This window comes from Chionomys nivalis, chromosome 6 (genome assembly GCF_950005125.1).
Source record: "Chionomys nivalis chromosome 6, mChiNiv1.1, whole genome shotgun sequence".
Lineage (NCBI taxonomy): Eukaryota > Metazoa > Chordata > Mammalia > Rodentia > Cricetidae > Chionomys > Chionomys nivalis.
The window spans coordinates 40154042-40179620 of NC_080091.1; the positions used below are offsets into that span (position 1 = coordinate 40154042).

The following is a 25579-nucleotide window of genomic DNA, read 5'->3' on the forward strand; positions in this document are numbered from 1 at the left end:
CTCCCCAAAGATCTGCAGGGAGGATCTTTCAAAGGCCCTTTGCTAAGATCTCATTGGGGACATTGGGGTCCCTCATGTGCGGATGCATTTCTCCTTCTTTGCTCGGTCTCCTGCGCTCATCCTGTCTGTTCCCGCGGTGTGATCCACAGAAGCTCTGGCTGAGCCTGTGGAAACTCACCCACGTGCAGCATCAAACTCAAAGCAAAGTCAGACCTCGACAGGCATTTATGGAATGAACACTTGGCTAGGAAGACCCGGCTCACCTACGGTCTGCTCTTAGCCCTCAGAGCCAAGACCCCTGTTCAGAAAAGAGAAGTCCCAGCTGCTGCCTTCCCTACCTGGTAGGGGTGTTGTAGCACTAGAGAATGAGTGTGTCTCAGTTTCTTTTCCATTGCTGTGACAAACTGCCACCACCAAGCAGTTTATAAAGGAAAGCATTTAATGCCCACAATCGTCAGATGGTTAAAGCTGAGAGCTCACATCTTGATCCCCAAGCAGGAGGTGAAGAGCATGCTGAAATCTCAAAATCCCTCTGCTTTTAGTGTCCCACCTCTTCCAACAAGCCCACACTCCTCTGAATCCTTCCCAGATAGTCCCTGGGGAGCAAGTATTCACACACGAGCCCATGGGAGTCATTCTCATTCAAACTGCCACAAGGCAGGTGTTACATGATTGTCTAGCACAGTCAGTGTTAAGGAGCATCTTGATTGACAGAGGCAGTGGTAGGATAAAGGGGAAGTGGGGAGGGGGTACCACACCAAAGAACCCTGGCCCAGGGCTGATTTGTGCTTTTAAGTTCTTCACTGTTACTGCGTGTACAGCCTGGGGTGGACCACTCAAGTGCTTTTGAACCTGATGTGAACAGCAGAATAGATGTCAAAAAATCCAGACTCTTCCAACACACTCTGGGCCACACAGGTTTGGAGTATGAAAGCTTTGATTTCTTTGATTTTAGGTAGGTACACAAAACTGAGGTGACCAACCTCTACAAAGCGGTCCTCTTCCCAGTATCTATGCATATGGGGCAGGTTCCCAGACAATAAGCTGGACTTGACCTCCTTAACTGAGCGGACCCTGGGGAAATGGTGGCGGGTGACCTCCACAGCAAAGTTGTGAGATACAATGTGTCTATTGACTTGCCCAGCTCTACACTTCACTGAAGGACCCAGTTTAGAACTAGATCCTCTGACCCCATCGAAGGATCAGAAAGACTACAGTCCCAGCTCATCTGTGGCTTCAGAGAAGCCGTTGTACCACATTTCCCAGGTACACTGCTCCAAGGCTCCTGACAAACTGCAAAGCAACAAACATAATATCATTTCAAACTGCTAACACTTGGGAGGCTTCTTAAAAATGTGTGAGGGGGCTGTAGAGATGGCTCAGAGGTTAAGAGCACCGACTGCTCTTCCAGAGGACCTGGGTTCAATTCCTAGCATCCACATGACAAGTCACAACTGTCTATACTCCAGTTCCAGGGGACCTGGTACCCATGGCAAAACACCAATGCACATAAATTAAAATAATTAAATAAAAATGCAAGTGAATAAGTGTGTATGAGTGTATGTGTATATATACATATATAAGTATTATATATGTATATATATAATGTATGTGTGTGTATGGAGGTCAGAGGTTGATGCTGAGTGTCTTCCACTCTCTCTTCACCTTATCTTCTGAGACAAGGTCTCTCACTGAACCCAAAGCTCACAGATTAGCTACATTGATTGGCCAGCAAATTCCAGAGATCCACCTATCTCCACCCCCTAACCCTAATCCCCATGCTAGGGTCACAGTTGTGTGTGACTGTGCTTGGCTTTTCATGGGTGCTTTGAATCCAAAATCAGATTCTCACGCTCTCTGCTGAACATCCCTGGGCTGTCTCTCCAGTCCCCTTGAAGATCTTTTTGGTTTTGTTCTTCATTTTTTTTCTCTTCTATTTTTATTTTGAAACAGAGTTTCACATTGTAGCCCTGGCTAGCCTGGAACTCTATGTAAACCAGGCTGGCCTGGAACTCATGGAGATCCTCCTGCCTCTGCCTCCCTAGTGCTGGGATTAAAGGCGTGCGCCATCACTGACCGTAATTTTTTCCTTGTTCTTTGTTTTTGACACAGGGTCTCACTCTGTAGTCCAAACTGGAACTCACTTTGTAACCAGGCTAGCCTCAAACTCATGACAATCTTTCTGCCTCAGCCTCCTGAGTTCTGGATTACAGGTAGAGCAGCCATCCCCAGCTATATGTGAAACCCTTTGTCAACAGAACACTAGCAATTGACATTCAACATAGGACTCCTCTGGGGTATCTCTCAGCCCCACAGAACAAGTCAGTTTCTAGAAATACAGAGGGAATGGCCATTCAAATTAAGTATGACAAAGTTCACCAAATTTAAGGGAAAAACTTTGGGTTTCTGAGATCTTGGGAACTTTAGAACTGTAAATGAAGATTGCAGAACTCTAGGAACAATTTCCATGGTTAAGAGTCTCCAACTTAACACAGGAAGTTCTCAGCACACGCATGCCTTTAACTGAAACTCAGCTATCGAGCCTAGGCCACAGAAATTCATAGGTAAATGTTATTGTTGTTGCTTGCTTTGGAAGGTTTATGGGTTTTTGGTTGTTGTTTGTTTTGTTTTTGTTTTGGGGTGGTTTTTGTTTTCTTTTTCTTTTTTTTTTTTTTTTTTTTTTTTTTTTTTGGTTTTTCGAGACAGGGTTTCTCTGTGGTTTTGGAGCCTGTCCTGGAACTAGCTCTTGTAGACCAGGCTGGTCTCGAACTCACAGAGATCCGCCTGCCTCTGCCTCCCGAGTGTTGGGATTAAAGGCGTGCGCCACCACCGCCCGGCATTTTTGTTTTTGAAACAGGATTTCTCTGTGTAACAGCCCTAGCTGTCCTGGAATTCATAGACCAGGCTGGCCTTGAACTCACAGAGATCCACCTGCCTCTTCCCCCTCCTACACATGCCAGTGCCAGGATTAAAGGCATGCACCACCACCACCTGGCATTATAGGTTAATGTTCTAATAGTGGAGACAGATGTCCAGTCCAAGAAGTAGGGAAAGTATATTGTATATAAAGTATATTGTATACAATATAATATATACATATAATAAAGTATGTTTGTGTGAGTATATTGGTTAATAATCACCGTCGGCTTAACTGGAACACACCTGGGGGCATGTCTGTAGGTTTCCAGGAAGGATTAATTGAAGAGAGAAGATCCGTGCTAAGTATAGGCGGCACCATCCCCTGTGCCAGGATCTGGGCTGAATAAAGAGAGAAAGCGAGCCAAGTGCCACCATCATCTCCTTGGCTTCCTGGAATGTGGCCTCGCACTCCAGCTGCCATACCTCCCCCTTATGATGGACTGTGTCCCCTCAAACCAGGAGTCAAAATAAGCCCTTCCTCCCTTGAGTTGTTTGTCGTTGGGCATTTCCATGGTAAGAAAAGTAACTGATACAGTAAGGAAAAGAAGGGGGATAATGTATGGGGACCAAGAAGGGAAGTGGGGGAACCCACCTTTAAAAGGGAGATTAGATGAGCCAGAATACAGGCCTAGAACCCCAGCATTCAAGAGACCAAGGCAGGAGGATCATAAGTTTGGGAACAGCCTGGGCCAGTAGTAAGTGTGTGTGTGGAGGTGGGACTTAGAGAAGGTGGGTATCTATTGTGAAGGATGAAGAGGCTGGCACTTGGGTTCCCATGAAAGGGAAACAGTGCCAAAGGGAGGGTTCCCAGGGTACCCATGTGTAGGACAGGAGAAGACTGGCGGCCTCTGGGCCCTCGGAGAGATTGCATCTCATTCCAAGTCCCGAGAAGCCGCAGGTTTCCGGTGATGCAATGGAGCAGGTGGGCAGGCCTCTCATCTGACACTGCTTGATTGCTGGCAGGCAGTTGTCAGTCTGAAGCCTCAGAGCTCTCTTCCTGTGGCTCTTACACAGGTCTCTTTGGGACCTGCGACTTTTCCTACTTCTCCCCTGCTTAATTTTAAATGCTAGGACTTCAGCCCTGTCCTTGTGACCTCAAGAGTCAGCTGTGCCCAGAAGGAGACTATGTGGGAAGCAAAGGCCTCCCAGGGCCAGGATTTGTGGCCAGTAAAGTTGTGGTTGGCCTAACTGATGCCAACACACGTCAACACTCAAGCTCGCGCGCATGCGCGCGCGCACACACACGCACGCACGTGTATACACACACACACACACACACACACACACACACGCGGCTCTTAACATTTCCAACAGAAGCAGCCAACAGAGGTTCAACGGACCTTCAAGGAAAGTGTCCACAAGGGGGCAGTGTGGCCACAAAGGCTTGAGGACCAGAACCTCAGACACCAATCTCATCTACTCTAGGCATGAGCAACCTCTGATTAGACATTAGGGTGGGTGTCTCTTCCCTGAAACCTCAGTCCTGAGTCTCTGGTTGCTGGATGATAAATACCTGTGCATCCCGATGAACGCCTGGTGATTTCTGGGGTGAGCTATGGCTGCTGTTGTCCCCAGTGCCTTCTCAGAATCAGAGCCCCGGCTCTTCTGAATGGACTCCGGAGCATTAAGGGAACACCCCCTTCAGTCTTGCGGGTGGGAAGTGCTAGAAAGTATAAGAAAACATTGGCACTCCAATGCGGGTACACATGGTGGGGAGCTCAGCACATACACACTGCTAATGGTCAGTTTGTTCTCAGTCTTCAATCTAGACATCGTTCAAATGGGAGGAGCGTAAAACTCCGCAGTGTTTGGTGTGCGTGAACCCTCATTTTCGCTTTACAGGAAGAGCATAACAAAGAAAGCAATCAGGAAGACAAGGTCCAGCTGCCCAGAGGAAGGACCCTGAACTTCAGATCGCCTTTGTTCTGGTTCTCCAGAAAATACGCTGAGAAGGCTTGGCGACAACAGACTTGTTCTCCTTTTCCCAGGCTGCACTGAATAAGACACAGTGTGAAGATTCAATTCCTGTTTGTGAATGATTTTTTCTCCTTTGTGACTGGCAGCGTGAACTGTTTTCCTGTTTCACCTACCTACACACAGCCTCACTCGCCTACTCAGCTAATGCACCGTATATGGGAACAGGGTGGGTGCTGTTCATGGGTCCCGAGCTGCAGCATCATCCTTGGTAGCTCTGCCCTTGGCTTCCTCAGGGGAAGAACACATGCACGCATGCACACGCACGCGCGCACACACACACATGCATACATGCTTGCACGCACATACGCACGCACACACTCTTCTAGCAGTGGAGGTGTGTATACCCAGAGGCTGTGTTTAACTTCTAGACCATTCTTTAAGGTGAGGTCTGCGGCTGTGTCCCACTGAGGGCAGCAACAGACTGTGTGCAGCCCTGGTGGGGAGCATAAGGCGCTCAGCAGAGAACTGGAGCAGACTCCTGTATTCAGGGCCTCAGGCTGAGAACAGAGACCAGAGCTGAGCCCCAGTCATGTTCTACTCCAGGCAAAGAGCTCAGGGGGGGGTTAAGACACATCCAAGCTGGGCCTTCCTGGGTGCTGCAAAAGGTTGAAACGCTGTTTAGTTTGTAGTTTACCGTGCAAACAGTGGCTCTGGCATATCCGGGCACGGTCTTGCGTTATAACCCTCTTCTTTCAGAGGGACTGAAATACGCTTGTTCGGGCAAAGCACAACTCCCACTGCAAAGGACATAAGAAGAGATAGTTCGTCCTAGAGCCGAGTATGAATAACAGTGACCCAGAAACATGACTTCAAGTTGCTCCAGAAAACATTCCACCGTGAAAACAGCTACATGCAGCATGAGATTTTGTGATAGAACAGAAAAAGTCTCAATCCAAGATGTTTACTAAATATATTGGTGGAGACAACAGGTAGGTGGGTCACAGTGAAAGTCTGCTAAGAACACGTCTTAAAAGCCGTTCCTGGGGTCAGTGAAGTGGACCTAAGCAATCCTTTCACCTCAGCCTCCTGATTGGTTAGGTCTACAAGTGTGTGTACTATTCATACCTGGCTTAGAAAAACATAATTTCTAGCTTCAAGAAACAAAGAGAAAAGTTTGTACATACTCATGAAAGATAGAACTGGATGTTAGGGGAAAAGAATATTTAGAAAATATGAAGAACTCTTGAGATTTAAAATATGATCACGGGAGTTTCAGATATAGCTCAGTTAGCAGAGTGCTTGCCTGGCATGCGTGAAGCCCTGGGTTGGATCCTCAACACTGCATAACCTGGGTGTGGTGTCACGTGACTTCAATCCCTTCACTCTGGGAGTGAAGGCAGGACGATCTGGAGTTCAAGGTCAGCTTGGGCTACGTGAACCCTCTCTGTCTCTGTCTCTCTCTCTCCACATAGAGAACGACAGACATGCACAAACGTGATCATAGAAGTTCGATATTTTATGTGTGTGCATATATATGTGTATATCTTAAAATATATATATATGATCATAGAAAAATATGTATTTATATATGTACATGAGTAAAGAAACTCAATAGAAGAGCCAGAAGATTAAGGAAATCATTATTAGATTAATTAATATTTTCTTATTTATTGAGAGAGAGTGCAGGGAGGGGCATGAGATGGAGGTCAGAGAACAGTTTGCAGGAATTGATCCTCTCATTCCTCCTCATGGGCCCTGGGCTTGGCAGGTTGGACAGCAAGAACCTTTGTCTTCCAATACCAGCCCAGGACAAGGAAATCCTACAGTAAAGCTAAACACTGGAAAACAGGGGTGTGTGAGAAAGAAAGAGATACCAAAGGAAGAGTCTAGGAGTTATAACATTAAATAAAAGGTCTAGAAAGGGAACAAGGGGAGAAATCAAGTTTCCAGGTTGTACTAGTCTGTACTAGTTGGGTTGTTATTGTTTTTTTTTTTTTTTTGCTTTTTTCTTTCTTTTCTTTTCTTTTTTTTGGGGGGGAGGGTGGTTTTTCAAGACAGACTTTCTCTGTAGCTTTGGAGCCTGTTCTGGAACTAGCTCTTGTCCAGGCTGGCCTCGAACACACAGAGATCTGCCTGACTCAGCCTCCCGAGTGCTGGGATTAAAGAGCATGCGCCATCACCACCCAACAACTTTATTGGTTTGTTTGTTTGTTTGTTACTTTTTGTCAATTTGCTGGAGTTATCTGGGAAGAGGTCAGTTGAGAAAAGGTCTCCATCAATTAGCCTGTGGGGGAATTTTCTTGATTAATGATTGATGTAGAAAGGCCCAGCCCACTGTGGGTGGTGCCACCCTAGCAGGTGGTCCTGAGTTATATAAGAAAGCAGGCTGAGCAAGCCATGAGGAACAGGGTAATAAGCAACCTTTCTCCATTGCCTCTGTGGTTCTTATCTCCAGGTTCCTGTCGTGAGTTCCTGCTCTGGCTTCTTTTCACGATGGACTATAAACTCTAAGATGAAATAAGCCATTTCCTCGCCAGGTTGCTTTTGGTCATGGTATTTAATCACAGAAACAGAAAGCGAGCTAAGCGAGAGGTTAAAAAGATAGGCTGAGGGTTCAGATACAAGAAGGCAAATAGACGTGGCTTCAGACAATGTCTACAGGACTCTCAGAATCGTGAGTTAGAGACCTTATAAGTGTACAGAGAGAAAGGACCGGAATTCGAACCGTGACAGCCAGCAGAACACAAGGGTCAGGGATACTGGATCAGCCAAGGCACAAGCCACCAGCAGCAGCAAGTCCTCAGAAAATGTGCTCCGTCCTAGGGAACCACTTGAGGGTGTGCTTCTCCAAAGAGATGGAGGAAACTGAGAAAGAGGAAGTGGGAACCCCGCAGTAGGGGATTCCACAGAAGCAAAATGGTGAAGGGAGATTGGGGGTGGGAGTCGGTGGCGACCATGACAAACTCGGCAGAGTCCTTGGGGGCTGATGGAACGTCTATTGTACTGGAACGCCTTTGCGGAGATTTGGGCGTTTGTCAGGATCTCAGTAACTTATTTCAAGAGGGTGAGCGAAACTAAAATGATGACATTTATTAGCTCCAGGAGAAGCAAGCTGGGGAGAGGAAACTGGCTGCTTCAAGGCTACTGAGTGGAGGCTGCTCATTTAGCCAGGCAAGCGCTGAGAAAGTGATGTTGGGGATAGGAAGTAGCAAGGAGAGTGTCCTTTAGGAGCAGGGAAATGAAATAAACAAAAGAAGGGCAGAGTTGAGCTGTGGCTCCTGGACCAGAGAGCAGGGTAACTGCTGTGTTTGTGAGCCTTATCAACTGTGGGGCTTCTCAAATTCTGGCTCAGACTGCCTTGGAACTCACTATGTAGCCCAGGCTGGCCTCAAACTTTGGTAGTCCTCCTGCCTCAGCATCTCAAGCATTGTGATTACACCATCAGGCCTGGGTAAACAATAGAACTTGATACGAAACTGTGCCTCAGGCTAATTCATTTTTGTGCTTCTGCAGAGTGTGTCCCTGGAATCACAGTGGCCACTTCTTAAGAGTTTAAAATAAGCCGGACGGTGGTGGTGCACGCCTTTAATCCCAGCACTGGGGAGGCAGAGGCAGGCGGATGTCTGTGAGTTTGAGGCCAGCCTGATCTACAAGAGCTAGTTCCAGGAAAGGCTCCAAAGCTACAGAGAAACCCTGTCTCAAAAAACAAACAAACAAACAAACAAACAAAAAATCAAAGAGTTTAAAATAAGGAAAACGGATTTTAGTAGCTTAAGTTTATGTCCACTGGAGAGGGAGCATCACTGGGAACATGCTATTACAGGACAGGACCGGTTCAGCCCCACCTCCAGTGAGCACCTCTCACTCTCTCTTAGCCTTCTGTGGAAACTTCCTTTTGAGATGGAAAAGCCACACCCTGGGGTAGGGTGTTCCTTTTCAGGCAAATGTCAAAGCAGAGCCTGAGTCTAGGGGTCTTATTTATTTATTTATTTATTTATTTATTTATTTATTTATACAATATTCTGTCTATGTGTATTTCTGCGTGCATGTCTGCACGCCAGCAGAGGGCAGAGGGCACCAGACCTCATTACAGATGGTTGTGAGCCACCCTGTGGTTGTCGGGAATTGAACTCAGGACCTTTGGAAGAGCAGACAATGCTCTTAACCACTGAGCCATCTCTCCAGCCCTCTGGGGGTCCTTTTCAAGTTGACTCCAAGGCTGAGCCTGAGTCTATTTGTCACAGCTGCCACTCTTCCAGTCCTGCCACTCTGGAGGTCAGGGGAAGGGGCAGGGCCAGCAGAGACCTTGGCCTCCTCTGTGTGTTGGGGCTGGTCTGTGGCATAGGAGGATTCCAGGGCAGCTTGACAGGAATGGGCACAGTAGGAACCATGGCATTGACGGTTCAGCCGTATGTCCCAAGGTTGGTAGATGGGGCGAGGGGTGTGCTCAGGGTAGTATCTAGAGGCCTTGGGTCTGGCCAGCATGGCCTGAGGCCCCTTGAGTGTTGGAATGGAGACCAAAGTCTAAGGATAAAAGAGCAGAATGGGAAAAGAAATGAGTCTCTAGCAGCCCACGCTGGGTTGGTGCTGAAGAACCCATGCCAGGTCTGGAGGGGCAGGGGATTGGGTGAGCCCCACGTTCATTTCCGTTAGGCAGAACCAGGGAGGCAGCCCTAGAGGATGGACAGGACAGCCCTCAAGTCTCCTGGGCCAGGCTCATCTATTTCCCCTTTCCTTCCACTTCTGGTCAAGGAGGACCTTACAGTCACATGTGCCACTTTCACCCCATGTCTCAGTGACCAGTGTTGAGAAAGGCTGGCCACCCCTCCTGACACTGGCTTAGGTGACTGGTGACCCTTTCTGGGGATAATGGGGAACCACACACTGTGGAAAGCCACAACTTCCCTACCCAAGCCTGTGGTCTTCCCCTTCCAGACCCCTTCGTTTTCCTGAAGGTCATGTGGATAAAAGAGGGCTGGAGGAGACCAGAGGTGGGGTGCGGGGAGGGCAGAGGGCAGAGCAGTGTCTGTGTGGACAAACACCGCCTCCATCACCCTACCAAGCCCGGAAGTGGAACCCAGAATAGCACAGGCTGCTTTCAAGTTCCAAATCGGGCTCCGGGGGCTGAGAGCATGTTTGGAGAGTAAAAATAGAAGCATCAGTACGCATGAGGCCAGGGTCTGCCGCTCACGGGGTTTGTGTTTTTAAATAGGGTTTTCAACTAGGTGAGGTTTTACGGTGTTCTAGATCGAAAACTGATTCAGATAAACTTTTCAGCGGGCAAAGCCAGAACCACGCTGGTCTTGTCACCAAAGTCAGGCAGCCGTGAGCAGGTAGGTCCGTGAAAGGAAAGGAGACTCCGGGGTGCTCACAGGCTCTTCCACCTGGCTGTGGCCCTGGCCCCATCCTCTGTCCAACACTGCATCTTCACCAAGAAAGCCCTCCCAGGTCTGGTCCAGCTGGGTCCTGCTATCTTCAAGAAGCCTCCTCCAACTTCATCTGCTCTCTGACTGGCCAAGAAGCCTGGCCTGGCCGGCAGGCAGAAAAGATAGCGGATGCTTGGTCAGATGCTCACAGGTTGGGGCCAGGTGAGCAGGACCCTGTGTTGACTGGCAGAGCCCTACCCTGCAGGGTGTGGTAAAAGCTGAAAGGGACGTACGCATGTGGGCGTGGCATGGCAGCCTGGAGAGACCTCCTGTGCAGGGATGCTTAGCTGGCTCTCCCAGGGCACACAGAAGACTGGCACAATAGAGAAGAGCCTGTAAGAACCGTAGCTTGGAGTATGTCCCAGACCTGTATCAAGGCCCTGCATGTGCCCACACCATCTACAAGTTAGCATGTAAAAGTCCCTTCAGCCACTCACTACCCACCCTCTGCCCCTACCTCTACCTTGATGCTTTTCTCATGCCAGCAAAGGAGAACACATCCTGTCTCCTTGAGCCAGGCCAGTGTGAGAGAGCCACAGGCTCTGGCCCTAGATAAGACGAGACCCAGTATGCAGTGGTTGCAAACAGCAGCCTCATTGGTAGTGTACGGAGCCTGTTACCTATATGGGTTGCCCTAAGGGACCTTGCAGACAACGTTCTGGCACTTATTCAAGTCTCTGATCTCAATGCTGCTACCAATGTAGGTTCCAGACAGGTATGCGTGGTGCCTTTAAGAAGCCCCAGGGCACAGTGGCCAGAGTTCACCTTGGCCAGGTCATCATGTCCTTCTGCACCAAGCTGCAGAATAAGGAACATGTTATTGAGGCTCTTCATAGAGCCAAGTTCAAGTTCCCTGGCCGCCAGAAGATCCACATCTCAAAGAAATGGGGCTTTACTAAGTTTAATGCAGATGAACCTGAAGACATGGTTGCTGAGAAGCGACTCATTCCTGATGGCTGAGGGGTCAAATACATCCCTAATTGTGGTCCCCTGGACAAGTGGCGAGCCCTACACTCCTGAGGGCTTTCACAGTGTTCTCCTGTACCTTGCCAAATCATGTTCAGTAGTAAATGTCACATCCAGTCTAAAAAAAAAAAAAAAGACGAGACCCAGAACCCAGTAAGACTGCTCCTACCCTGCCTGCTTTCCTGCCAGGTGTGCTCTTAGGCCAGTCTCCCAGCAGCCTCAGCCTTGCCCTCAGGGTCTGCCTGATGTCTCCAAGTCTGTTTGAGACCAACCCTCCCTCCCATACACCTCTTCCCAGTGAGATTCTAGCCTGAGTTGACTCCATCCCAAGGTTCCCAGGTCCTGAGAATCCCTTCCATGCCCACCCTCAATGCTTTGGTCTGTGGATTGCCCTGCCTTCTGCTGTCACCCAGAACCAGGCCTGCCAAGGGGAAGCAGCCTTGCTGTGAGGTGCTTGTTAAAATCAACAGTGACATTCCTAGGGATAGAAATGAGAAAGTTGGCCTAATGTTTCCTCAGACACAGGAACCTGATTGGTCAAGCAGGCCTAATGTTTCCTCGGAACATGATTGGTCAAGTGGGCCCTTCCCTGGAACACGTTCTCCGCCGGCTTTGTCTACTTGTTCACCAGACATTTATTAAGCATCTACTTTAATCCAGGAAGAGGATGAGCACCTGGGAACACAGCAGTGACCGAGGCGAGCAAGGTCTCGCCCTAGTAAGACGACATCCTAAAGGAAGTCTGGTCATGTCACATGTTGGAGTTCACAGGACCTGGGAAGAGAAAGGGACGTGAGGGGATGGACAAATTTTGGAGGAGTCAAGGAGGGCCAGGGAGATGGCCCAGCCATGCCAGCATGAGGACTTCAGTTCAGATCCTGTGTTGTGTGCAGTGGCAGATACCTGTAATCCCAGTTTTGGGGGACAGGTGGGAACAGGGGATCCCTATAATTTGTTGGCTACTAGATTAACTGAACTGGTAAGCTATATATTCACTGAGAGACCCCCGTCTCATAAAATACGGCAAACTTCTGAGGAAGGCACTTGACATTGACCTGTGGCCTCTCCATGCATGCAAGTGCCCCCCCCCCCAGAGAGAGAGAGAAGTAAGGAAAGAACTTTCTTGTTTTCAGCTAAAGAATTATTTTTTTACTACTATTATTATTATTATTCCATGTGTGTGGAGAAAGAGTGAGCTTAGAGGAACTAGCAGGGGCAAAGGCTCTGAGCTGGGAGTGTGCCTGGAATGTTGGAAGAACAGCAAGAGTGTGTGACCACTCGGAGTGGGAGCAGTGAACGGAGGCTCCCAGGAGGGCCAGTGGGGCTGGGGAGGCTTGGGCTCACCTAAGGACAGGGTCTCAGCTCTGGGAAGATGACAGGCTATGGGGAACTCTGAGGAGAGAGCATAACAGATTCCCCTAGGGAAGAGCAGGTCGGTGGAGAGAGGAAGAAGTAAGCTGAGGGTTGGCAAGGGCCGTGTACTGGGAACAAGCAAGTCGGACCACCAGATAGACAGAAGTACAGACAGGATGTGGGGTGTGAGGACAGGGAACAAAAGGGACCCTTGCCTGGCTGGGGAAAGAAGTTCTGGGATAAGGGGTTGCCAGGTGAGCTGCTAAGGTGGTCTCCAGTGGCCAGGAAGAGGATGGCCCGGCAACTTTGCTTTAGAGCAGGTGTTCTCAACCTTCCTAGCGCTGCGACCCTTTAATACAGTTCCTCATGTATGGGGGACCCCGACCATAAAATCGTTTTGTTGTTACTTTACAACCTTAGCTTTGTTACTGTCACGAATTGTAATGTAAATATCTGATATGTGATCTCAAAGAGTCGTGATCCACAGGTTGAGAACCTTAGAGGACAGTCTATGACCCACCCTGACCTCCAGCCTGGTCTCGGCCCTTGCATGATCCTGCACCTTTGCCAGACTGCAGTTGTCCGTGCATATTCTGGGTCCTAGAAGAGCCCACCAGACCAGCAGCATGGCCCTCAGCAGGCGAGGGATAGGCACGCAGGAGGATGGCTCACTACGCATGGGCTTTGCAGAGCCTGCTTCCCCCTCTTTATGGCTGGTGAGGAGGCTTTGCCTCCCTTCTGCTCACGGAAGCCTGGGGTCTGTCCTGCACACCCTCCCATCTTTTCAGCTCTGGTTGGGAATTCTGTGTGCCCAGCTCCTCAGGCCTCCCCTGAACTACATTTCTATGGCTATTCTCTGTGCGCCTGGGTCTGTCTTTTCTGAACTCGGTATCTGGAAGCCAATCCTGCCTCTGCCTTCAGTCAGGTTCCTGCAGGTGGCACCAATGTCTGTCTTTGCTCTACTTCCTTACTGATCTCTGTCCCTTCTTCAGCTCTGGAGATAAGAGCTACACTGTGACCCAATGACATCGATGTCCATTTTCCTATTAGCTATGTGGGTCAGGATTTGCTGTGAATCATTTCAGTGCCAAGCAGGGTCCTTTATGGACTCATGCATCTGATTAACTGAACTTGACACCAGGGATGGATGTGTCTAGCCACGTCTAAGCCTGAGCCAAGTCTTAGGAGTGAGGCAACTGTGTGAGATTGGGACATCAGAGGACAGAGACAGGGCTGAAAGTGCAGAATTCGGGGCCAAACAGCCCAGTGCTCTGCCCATAGCCTTCTCTACAGGAGGTGAAGCAACCCAGGGTGAGCAGAGGGTCACAGGCAGCTTCAGCTACTCAGAAGTGATACCTGGGCATCCAGAGATGGGGGCATGATGGGTACCCCAGAGGGTGGGCGTCTTAGCCAGTCAGCACCTGGCCTGCCTCCTTACCACTCGGATCCATGAGCACTAAGCTGTGGGTAAGCAGTGTGAGCCCTGGGGCCAGAGACAGGAGTAATGAGTGTGTATCTGAGGGCCGAAGGGCCAGGATTCTGGGCACAGTTCCTGCTCCTCTCTCAGTTACCTGGCGGGTGGACCGCATCCCATCACCAGTGGAAAACTCAGCGCCCTGTTGGCTGAAACTTCTCCAGGTTTTCTGGCATTTTCCTATTGGGCACCAGCCTCTCTATATTTGGTCTCGATGCTCAGCCATCTAATTTTATGGCCTCTGCCACTTCCCCTACACCCAGTAACCTCTCTGCCTGCAAGGATGCCTCACATCGAAGAGCTAAGTGGAGGGGCTAAGCATAGGCCCTTTGGACCTGAGCAGCCCTGGAACAGGTGGACAGAGGGGTGACCCACATTTGTGCAGCCACAACCCCCCCTCCAAGGTCTGACTGTTCCCCAAGTCCCCCACAGCTCAGGGTGAATGACTCATACACAGCTCCTCCAGCCTCAGCCTGGTCTGGAGCAGCCAGCGGAGCCCCTGTCTCTGCAGCTGCTGGGTCCCCCACACCTGGGCAGCTCCCTTTGGCCCCCAGTTAGAGGCTGTCCTCCCTTGGCCCGTAGCTTCTGAATCTAGGACCTTGAGTCAGTTCCCTTGGGGATAATTCCCTCTCTGACCCCCAAGCAGTGAGCCTTCTCTTTGGAAGGTTCCACTTTTCTCAAGCCTGGCTCCACTCCAGGTTCACATTCCAGCCTGGTCTCAGGGCTCCCTCAGGAAGTCATCTCCTCCGAGGAAACCACCCCTCTCCAGGTCCCTGCCCCTTAAATGGGGTCCTTCAGGTCTACAGATGGGCCAAATGGGCTGAGTCAAAGTCCTTAGTGACTGTGCACAGGGGATCTTGTGTCCTTGACTTCAGCACTGGAACCCAGCACCGGCCATAGCTGAAAAGTCCCCAGTAAGACTCCAGAGGTTCCCAGCAAACCCTCCATGACTCTGAGGGGTTAATGACCAGGTGGCCAGGTGACCAGGTGTCCTTCCCTGGTGCCTGGATTTGAGTCAGACCCACCCAGCAAGTTTGCAGCCAGAAGACAGATTCTGAAGGAGGCCACCAGATAGAAGGGGTGTGTGTGTGTGTGGTCATTTACCTAGATCTAGCGAGCATCTACAGTTTGCTGGTTACAAACCCCGCATCTTAGTACACCAACCAATCTCTTGCGCTGCCATAGCCTGCACTGTACTGTACTACGTTGCCAGAGAAGGGGAGGGAACAAGTTGAGAAGCAAGAGAAACAAGTCCAGGGTGGGGCGAAGTGAAAGGGCGTGGGCGGGACCTGAACCTGGGAGGGGACTGGCAGCGCGGGGAGGAGGGTTGTGTGTCGGGGGGGGGGGGCAACTAGGAGGCGGGGCCTATGCCGGAGCGCCTGACTGCCGGGTCAGCCCGCCGCAAAGCTGGGCAGCAGAGCAGGGATCCGCCTCCCGGACGCAGAGCCCGTGGGCTGGGAACCGGCGGGTAAGGCACTGCATGGGTCTCGGGACGGGACATGGACATGGGCGGCGCAGTTGTGTCTCAGAGACCTTCCTGGCTCCTTTGAACCTGTGTCCCGCCGTGGGGTGGGAGTGGGGTAAACAGCGGCGGCGTCTTGGTCCTAGATCTGGGAGGTTCAGTCCAGGAGGTGAAGTGGTGTCCTGTGTCCCTTCGGCTCCTCTGGCACCCGCTACAGGGCCCATCTAGAGGGGCTTCCAAGACTCAAAAGGCTAATTTTCTTCCATTCCCTCCCGGTACTACAAACTTTTCTTCCGTCAGAGAAGTTTGAGAGAAAAGCCACCTGTTAGAGCTGATTCACGCTGACAGAAGCATGAGTGGTGGGGTGTGGGGAGTTTTCAGATCTTGAGGAAGAGTGACTCTCTGAGAGAATGGAAGAGTGGTCGAGAGTTGTAGGTTAGCCGACATGTGGGTCTCCACCTCCGCCCTGCAGCCCACCCTTCCTGCAGCCCTGCGCCTTGGCTGTTAATCGGTTGAAACCCCTGTTGGAGCCAATTCCTTCTGTCCCCTCTCGTGACCCTGAGCGCCTGCTGCTCCCTGTTTGCCCATCTGTTTGTTCTTTGCTTGACACTGGTGGCTCTGTACCGCCTAGACATGTGACCCCAGTAAGCCGTCCTGAGACACCACCCTGGCTGGGGCACTGTGTGGGACCTCTGGCATGAAATCCCACTTGAAGCTGCTCTGGAACTGTCACCTGCTGGATCAATGGGGAGAAGCACAGAATTGTTTCACAACAGAATGGGTCCAGGGGTTAGGTCCTGGGCTGGGAGCAGGAACATGGGTTCAGGTCCCTGTGCCAACTCTGTATGGCCTAGCTGAGTGCCAGACCTCACTCAGTGGCTTAGGTCCTTCTGGACCAGAGGAGGAGCTGAACTGTGTTCTTTTCCTGGCAGGGAAGCCCAGTCCAGGGCCTCAGATCCAGCTCTTCACTCCTGGGTCCCAGCAGTGGCCTCAAGAAGATGAGAACCACAGACCTGTCCACCTCCTTCCCATGCCCTGTCTCTCAGGGACCTGGTCCTGGGTTCTGGATGGAAACAGACCCTGGCAGAGGGGACAAACTAAAAGGGTAGTTTCTGATGGGCAAAGCCATCTGGCAAAAGAGGAACACAAAGAGTCTAGCCCTTTGGGGGTATCCCCCATAGAGTTATACAGAAGCCCCCCACTCAGGAGGCTGGGCTAAGAGAGACAGAGGGAAGACAGGTAGACCCCTTCTATTCACATGGATAGAGGAAGTGGAGGGCTGAGTCAGCCCCCAGAGTCTCGTTACCCCCGTATGGATGCGTGTGCCCACGGATAGGAAGCCCAGGCGATTCAGAGAGTCAAAATTACCTGCTTTAGTCATACAGGGGCAGAAGGAAGAGCATAAACTCAGGCTGAGGTCCTGGGTTCAAATCCAGCTACATGATACTTGTCAGGCGTTTCCTGTTGCTGAACCTCCACGACATCTGTAACAGGACTGGGAACACTTTCTACCCAAGGGTGGTTATGAGTGCCCGTTGTCTGCTAGTGGTGTGTAGCTGATATTCAGATCCTGGGAGTGCTTCCTCTGTGTGTGCTTGTGGTTGAGGTTGGGCGAGGTCAGGCCTGGAGAGGCCTGGGGCAAAGGACAGGTTTCCAGGTTCCTGCCTGCATTGGTCTTGCGGGCAAACACCTGTGTCTACAAGGACTGGCCAGTGTGGGTTCTGTCCTCAAAGCTCCATTATGAGGGGACCAAGGGTCAGAGATTCTGACAGGCCTTCCTGTCATCGCCTGGCTGGTTCATGTCCTCCGTATTCCCTGGGCAGAGAAATGTAGGGTTCTATTCTAACCCTGCTTGGCAGGGGAAGTGGGCAGCCCGGGCAGAGAAGATGGGGAACTTAAGGCCAGGAAGGCAAGGCTTATGGGCTGGACACGTAACTGTTAGGTAGGGACAGACACGCCAGGGAGGTCATTGACCTAAGTGCCCTGTGTGTGCCAGGCATGGTGAGAGCAGGGAGAAGTCTGGAGAGCAAGAAAGCACGCTCTCCAACCCTGAGAGACTGCCTCTGAGAGTTAGGAGATAAGTACCCGCTGGGCCTCAGGAGTCCTCCATGGTGCTGTCTGGGCACTCAAGGAATGCACTGGAGATGGTTCCATGAGTGGGGTGCCTAGGAGCTGTGGGAACCTTCCAGGCTCTCCTTCCACCTCCCTCACTGCCCGTCAGCCAGTGCCTAGGGGGCAATGAAGCTGAAGCCCAGAGAAATACTGCTGCCTGCTGCCATGACCAGGACCCTGGGCCTCCAGGCAAATTATACTTAGTTTTTTGTTTATTTGGGTTTTTTTTGTTTGTTTTGTTTTGAGACAGGATTTCTCTGTATAACAGGCCTGGCTCTCCAGGAACTAGCTCTGTAGACCAGGCTGACCTTGAACTCACAGAGATTCTCTGCCTCCCCACGCTGGGATTAAAGGCATGTACCACCACCACCCGGCTATAATTTTTTTTTAAGTTAATGATTTATTTGTTTTATGTACATTGATGTTTTGCCCGCACGTACCTCTGTGTGAGGTTGGATCCCCTGGAACTGAAGTTACAGACAGTTGTGAGCTACCATGCGGGTGCTGGGACTTGAACCTGAGTCCTCTGGAAGAACAGTCAGTGCTCTTAACCTCTAAGGCACCTCTCCAGCTCCAAAATATACTTCTCAACTCTCGCTTTTCTGTTCTGTAAAGCAACAAGCAGGTACAGAGTCACGTGACTGGGCCTGGGCTCAGTGTCAGTCCCCCACCCCCATCCCTACCCATGAACCACAGGGAAAATAGGAGCGAGACAGAAAACCACCTGGTCTTCAGGTTGAGGGTCATCATGGGAGCCCAGAAGCCTTCCCAGATACCTTTGTCTTCTTCACCCTGACTTCTGAGGTTCCAACACCAAATGTTTGGACTTCCTGTTGCTCCGTGTTGTAATCACTGGCCCCAGGATCCAGAGGCAACTCCTTGATCCCCATGAACTGGCCGCGGATGGTTCCAGGCATACCTGAGTGATTTTTGCTAGCTGGCTTCCAGGAACAGTGTTGGCTTGATTATTTGGGGCAGTCACCTGGAGAGGTCAGCTAACAGGCACCTACTGGCATACACTCCCGTGCTCAAGGGTCAAAATCCGATTCCGAGAACTGTTGCCTGCTTCCCTGTGAATCACGTTTACTGCACACACAGGCTAGGCTTGCCGGGGTGGCCCACAACCAAACATGCCTGCTTTAGGTGGCTGAGTTGGGTGCAGGGTGTCTGCCTGCTTGAGCCTGCAGAAGGGGGTGTGGTTGTTGGCCTGGGATCTACCAGGTTGGTGCTATGCATGCCATGACCAGAGCTGGGCTCCCTCATGGCCCAGGGCTGAGCCAGCTCAGGCTGGTTTCCTGGGGTTCTCAGAGCAGAGGCTGAGCACCAAAGGCGTGGAGTTGTCACGAGAACCGAGACAGAACCGTGACAGAACCTTGTCCAGCTTGCGTTTTTGGGCTTCGGCACCTTCCCTGTGAAATGGGATTACATCAGGATTGGCTCAGGGGATATTTAAATGAGAATTCCCTCAAACTTCAAGTGTTACAGGCCTCCGAGATGCCCTTTCAAGGCAACGTCCTCAGGCCTGAGGTGGGGATTCATGCTCTTGTCCCTGAACAGTCAACAGGTCTATTTTGGGGGTTTCTCTAGTCTGGACCTCAGGGTATTATAATCTGTTCTGTGGTATTGGAAGGACAGCTGTCTCTGGCTGGGTAGTGATGGTGCACACCTTTGATCCCAGCACTCGGGAGGCAGAGGCAGATGAGTCTCTTAGTTTGAGGCCAACCTGGTCTACAGAGTGGAGACAGGACACAGAGGAACCCTGTCATGAAAAAAACAAAACAAAACAAAAAGGTATATAAAAAAAGTATATCAAAAAGAAGCAATACACTTGTCCCCATACCTGGGCTTTCGCTATGACCCTACCCACCATGCTGAGGCAGGTAAGGAGATGGCCAAGCCCTTACAGCTGCCTACTACACAGGATGGGAGGAGGCCAGGGCTAGTCTGGGGGCCTAGAATGCTGGGCTGGGTTTCAGCTTTGCCTCATAGCTTTGAAAGCCTAGAGCAGCACTCACACTTCATTTGATACCTGAATGGAGGGGAGGGACCTGGGAATTGCCACTCCATCCTGTTCCCTGCCTCTGTGACATTGGCAGACTCCTTTTCAGAGGGCTGCTTATCTGAACTAATGTCCTTCCCTCACGTGCTGTGTGCTCTCCATACTGGACCCAAAGCCAAGCCTGGGCCATAGGAATGGTCAGGCCCACAGGTGTGAGGACAAGTATTGCAGGGAGAAGCAGTACCTCAGTGTCTGGCCCATCCCACCATGCTCTCTGAGAAGGAACTGTTGTTAAAGACATAATTAACAATGATCAGGCTGGGCGGTGGTGGCGCACGCCTTTAATCCCAGCACTTGGGAGGCAGAGGCAGGCGGATCTCTGTGAGTTCGAGACCAGCCTGGTCTACAGAGCTAGTTCCAGGACAGTCTCCAAAACCACAGAGAAACCCTGTCTCGAAAAACCAAAAAAAAAAAAAAAAAAAAAAAAATGATCAAGGGGTCCTCTTGCCTGCCCTGCTCCTGAGCCATGTGCCTCCTCATAACTGTGTCGCCATGACCTATCTGTCCACCCCCTGATCAGGAACTCATGCAATAGGGGACTCTGTGTGTTGGCCTCAAAGTGAGAGGTACAGGGCCTTCCTGAGCAGGGCAGTTCCTGCAGGCTGGCTGGGTTGGGCAGCTGCTGGCAGTGGTGGTGCAGGATTCTGCCAGGTTCTTTGAAGTTAGTCTGCACCTCCTCTCACCTACACTCAACTCTCCATTGAGCGCTGAAGACAAACACAGCCCTGTCATCCTGGAAGCTGTGCCACCTAGGCTGGCAGAGTTTCCACCCAGACAGCAGTGGGTTCTTGTGCTGGGGCCTCTCACAAAGCTCTCTGGTTTCTGCCACAACCCCTCCTATGGCCACTATCTGACATTCAGCCTCAGGGACCCAGCCACTCCTAAGCCTGGTCTCAGTCAGTAGCAGGACAGGTTGGGAGACAAGGGGCTTTTTTTTTTTTTTTTAAGACGGGTTTTCTCTGTGCATCCCTGGCTGTCTGGAATTCACTCTGTAGTTCAGGCTGACTTTGAACTTACAGAGGTCCACCTGTCTCTGCCTCTAAGTGCTGGGACTAAAGGTGTGCACCACCACCGCCTGGCTCGGCAGGGACTTCTTTCTGGTATAAAGAACAGTTGCCAAGCTCCGAACAACCATGTGGCCCTACCCTAAACTTAAACAGTGCCCTTCTCTGTGCCGGCGCCTGCTCAGAAACACACATTGACTGTCCCTGGTAGGGGAGGTACCGTGATCACGAAGGTGGTTTTCCCGGGGCAAGGCTTATCCATTGTCCTTTAGATGTGCTGACCCTTGCAGCTTCCCCAAATGTAGGGACTTCATAATTTGTGGTAGTGGGTGATAGATCATGTTCATGCTCTCGTCTTAAAAAAATAAAAAGAAGAAAAAGATATACATTGAGGCCAAAATTGAAGTCTCCCATAAGCTGCTTGCCAGAGGCTTCTTAGGTGCTGACCCCAAGAACTGGGACCTGTAAGAGACCCCGGGGGAAGGTGGGATTTGCAGCCATTAGGAGAGTGGGGTGAGCTGGCATCTGGAAAAGCTAGCCTGGAATCCTGAGCTGGCAGATTTGGGGAGCTCAGCCCTAGAAAGCACAGTGTCAGACACTGAGCAGGAAGAGGCACAGCAGAAGCAGCCCTTTGACCCTGTCTGCTCCCCCACACACACACCCATTTGAATCCAGGAAAGGGAGCTCCTTTCTGGAAGAGGGAAGTGATTGACATTGACCCCAAACAGTGTTGGGGCCTGACCCGGACAGGCAGATCCGAGGCCAACTGCCTGGGTCTGACCATGGTGGAGTAAGGGATTCAGCTCCTTGTTGCCATTACCTTCTTTTATCAGAAATCTCTAGAAACCTATTAATGGCCTCCTGGGGTTGGGTTGGTTCAGATAGCTTCTATCAGACCATGCTGTGTGAGCTGGGGTCCTTCGTGCTCTGTATAGCGCAGGCGTAAAAGGTCTAGCCTCATGGCGTGTATGATGGGTTGGGATACATAGCAGTGACCCAATGGGAACCTGATCTGTGCAGGACCTGAGGACCTCTATAGTTGGTGTCAGGCTCTCCAGGGTTCCCACTCACTAGAGATAATGGTGCTGAGAGTCAGGCCTTGGCCTGAAACTAGAGCTCCCACTACCTTGTGACTTGCACCCGCCCTGTCTCAGGACTTCATGTTGTGCTTCCGGCTGGCCACCTTCCCTGGGAATTCCTGCCCAATCTTATTGCTTGTCTGTCCAATTCTACCAGTGGGGTGAGTACGCAGCTCCAGGGAACCCCATTCCAGCTTTTGAGCCTAGCACATGCCAGAGCTGGGACTTCTACAGAGAGGGTGCTTCTCTGGGGTGGAACCCCAGGGCAGGAGTCATCTGGAACAAACCGGCCTTCCAGGCTTCTCTAGAACTGAGCCCTTCCCTCTCAGACCCAAGGCTATGGCTGCTCAAGGAAGTGGGGCCTGGCCTGAGGCAGGTGCTCTGACTAGAGGGCCTGGCCCTGGTTTTGCCTGCTGTAAAGTCTGCCATTGCGTCCACTGGACAGAGCTCAGTCCTGAGACCCCCAGCTTCAGGAAAGTTCAATCTCTGACACCAATCTTCTCATTTTCTCAAAGATGTCACCAGGAGGGTGAAGTGCTGTGGTTGGCGGTGGCTGTGCCCACTCTGGAGACAGGAAGTTGCCTGAAGAGGAAGAGGGTTGAGAAAGGCCATTCCCCTGTCCCCACCTCTGGGCCCTGCCTCAGACATCCCTTCCACAATCAAGGTTCTTTCTGCTGGGCATTAAGGGAGCAGCCTGGGTTGGGGTCCAGAGACACAGGAAGAGATCCACTCCAGGCCCAGGCCTCAGCCCACTCAGGACCGCCAATGGTACATGAGGTACCCTTGTGGAGTGGGGGCAGGAAATGATTGCTGGTCAGAAGTGGGAGAAAGGAATGGTACTGGCCAGTGTGGGTCCTGGGAGCACTGAGGTGTGTGTATTCTTGTATGTATGTTTGCTTGTGTCTTTATATTTTTGTAGGGAAACCCATGTGTACATTTGTGTACATGGATGTGGAGGCCAAGGTTGGCGCTGGGTGTCTTTCTCTGTCATTTTCTACCTTATTTCTTGAGACAGAGTCTCTCACTGGGCTGGAGCTTGGCAAGTCAGGCCTTGTAATCCCCCTGTCTCTGTCCGCCCTCCAGTGCGGGATCACAGTTGTGCACCACCTCACCTAGTTTTTCACGTGGGTGGCTGAGGATCTGAATTCATGCCTTCATGCTTGTGTGGACAGTGCTTGGCTGACTGAGCCATCTCCTCAGGGAGTCCTTTGGTTTGTGTTTTTAAGGATCGCGTTGAGATGGGCATGATGCTACGTCCCTAGCACTTGGAAGTCAGAAGCAGGAGGATGGCTACAACCTTGCAACCAATATGGCTTACAGAGCAAGTTGTAGGTTAGCTGAGGCTACATAGTGAGACCCTGTCTCAAAGACTGGGAAAACAAAACTCACTTTGGGGTCTGGAGACCATCTCAATCTCCCCACCCTACGGCAGTAGCCTCTGAGGAAACTGGGGAGCAATGTGACTGTGGGTGAAAAAGCAGGCTTGTGGGGGGACAGAGGTAAAGTAACTAGGGAGGGGGTAAGGTGCCACAGAGGGACCCTTGGACAGGGAGCAAACTTGGTGAGGACTGGGGCTAGTGGCTCAGGCTCTGCCCAGCCCAGCTTGCTCCGCACACAGCCCAGGCTGGAGTTCTTTTTGCTGATGATGGCAGCTAGGTCTCTCTCAGGAGGAAGGAGACAGACTTAACTTCCTGACGCTGTGTCCACAGCACTGACAGAGCTGTGCCTCAGCCCCTACGGACAGTCTGTACCCAGGAAGAGAGACTGCCACGTGGACGCTTAGACCTGAGCTCTGCTGACCACTAGAAGCCACCTTACTTCTGGGAGCTTCCGGAGCGGGGTGAGGGTAATATGGGGGACAGGTAACAAGGCCAGGCACTGCCACACTGGGAACAGGGAGACTGTGCACAGGAGAGCACAGGACTTGGGGTTAACATGGATCTGAGGCTGTGGTGGTCAAGGACTCAGACTGCAGGAGGGCTTGAAGAATCAGGCTCAGGGAACGATGGATGGGACATAAACGCCATTAGAGGCCCTCTGTCTTCAGAAGCCTCCCCACCTGAGGATCCTGAAGGCACTGTCACCAGCCTGAACATGGGGCATCTGACCTGGGTTGGGAGGCCAGGTGAAAGTGTTTTAGAAAGGATGGATGAGGAGGTCAAGGGTCAGAGGGAAAGTGGCTAGGATGTCAGGGTGCTGGGTGAAGACCTTGAACCCTGAGGCCAAGCTCAGTCACCTTTAACAGCTGCCTGCTGCTGATGCTGAGGCAGGGTGTCTCAAGGCAGGAGAGCGTGGGGCGTAGGAAGCCTGGTCTCATAACGAGACAGGTAGGGCCTTAGGTGGGTAGAGAGGAGACCCTCCCTTCCCCCTGACTGGCCTCTTCTGACTGCCAAAGACTAGACCAAAGTGCTGAGAAGAAGCCAGGTCTGGGTTCCTCTCCTGCCCACAAAGGCCTCTGAACAATGGGGTAGTGTGAGGGTGTCTGGGAATGGCTAGGACAGCTGGGCCCACACTGGAGGGTGAGACAGGAGCCAGCAATAGGCTGTGAGTCATGGTGTCCACCACCAGGCCTTTGAGGCCTTGGGTTCCCAGATGAGGAGGAACAAGCAGTTCTCAGTTCCGCAAGCCAGGGTCTGGCCTCCACCTCCTTCCTGCTTTTGGTCCCTCTCCACAGCCATTCCTGTGTGTCCCCTAGTCCCTTCCCTCTGTCCTGTCCCTGTCTCTCTCTCTCTTTCCTCTGACTATCCATCTTGAGACCTAGATCTGATTACCGCAGCTCCCCATGGCCTCTTCCTACTGAGACCCCAATAGAGGCTCTGGGCTATCACCTATGCTACCTTTGATGTGTTGTTGACTCCAAGAGGAACCCAATGAGAGAGCAAAGTGTTACCTTAAAAGGAGACCTAAAAATTTCCTAAGGGGTAGCTTGCTGCAGAGGGTGCCACTAAGGAGGGTTGAGTCCAGGGCCGTCTGGACACCATAGCAAGACTTTGCACTACAGAAACGGGGTTTGGAGGTAGATCTGAGTGGTAGAGTTCTTGTCGTGCATGTGTGTGTGTCTGTGAGGAACCACACTATCATAGAGGACAAACAGCAAAAGCCAAGGAATAAAAAGTGATAAAATCCAAGAGACTAAGGAATAAAATAAACTAAGAGAATAAAAATTAAGCAGCAACATCAAACAATTCGGACCAGCTTAAAAATAGTGATGTCTGGGGATGGGGAAGAGATCTGTGGATTAAGACAGACCCGAAGGTCCCATGTGGAGAGTGTGCAGGCGGTGTGGGGGGAGGGGGTTCTGCTGACTCAGCCTGAATGGGCCCTACCAGAATAACCTCAGGAACCCATAGGGTACAAAGAAGCTAAGAATGAGGGCCTTGGTGGCCCTGGGCACTGAAACTCACTGGGATAGAGGACTGGAAAGCATCCAGGCTGAGCAGATCCAGGGAGCCTGTTGATTCTGTGTTGCCCGAGGAGGCCGATGTGATATGAGAAATACCAGAGTGTTGAGCAACAGATGCTGGAGCAGGCCACGGCCACTCGCGACCGCAGAGATCAGGGCTGGTGTCTCTGGAGACCTATCCTGGGAGTCCTCAACAGATAGGCCAGACTGTGGGAGGTCTGGTACGGTGGCTCCAGACCAGGACACATCAGGTGCTCATTCAGAGTGCCAGGGCTGACCTTTGACCTCTGCACATGGCTCTGGCATGAAGCCATGGGGGTGGATCTCTGACTGCCTTCCTCACTTCACCCCTGCCCAAGCCCCCAGATGAATTTCGTGGCCACACACAATATGCCCACTGTGTTC

General features: G+C 51.3%; 1 protein-coding gene, 1 non-coding gene and 1 pseudogene across 5 annotated transcripts in view; all 3 read left to right on the forward strand.

Moving 5' to 3' along the window:
* The first annotated feature begins 10804 nt into the window (after positions 1-10804).
* Positions 10805-10918, forward strand: LOC130876632 (small nucleolar RNA SNORA70; annotated as a pseudogene).
* A 4541-nt stretch (positions 10919-15459) lies between these two features.
* The window catches only part of Sh3bp2 (SH3 domain binding protein 2), a 36334-nt gene continuing 26214 nt past the window's right edge, over positions 15460-25579 (forward strand). Inside the window, exon 1 of one of the 4 annotated variants that reach the window (XM_057771818.1) lies at positions 15460-15523. Coding sequence is in view for 1 of the 4 variants with exons in the window: in XM_057771817.1 (XP_057627800.1) it covers positions 22544-22548 (5 nt within the window). In the remaining 3 variants the exon portion in view is untranslated. Of the gene's footprint in view, positions 15524-22456; positions 22549-23576; positions 23612-25579 lie in introns of those variants that run through there. The other 3 variants (XM_057771817.1, XM_057771819.1, XM_057771821.1) reach the window with 3 other exon arrangements.
* Positions 20888-21046, forward strand: LOC130876662 (U1 spliceosomal RNA). Its single transcript, XR_009057319.1, has one exon. It is a non-coding gene; the product is annotated as a U1 spliceosomal RNA (small nuclear RNA).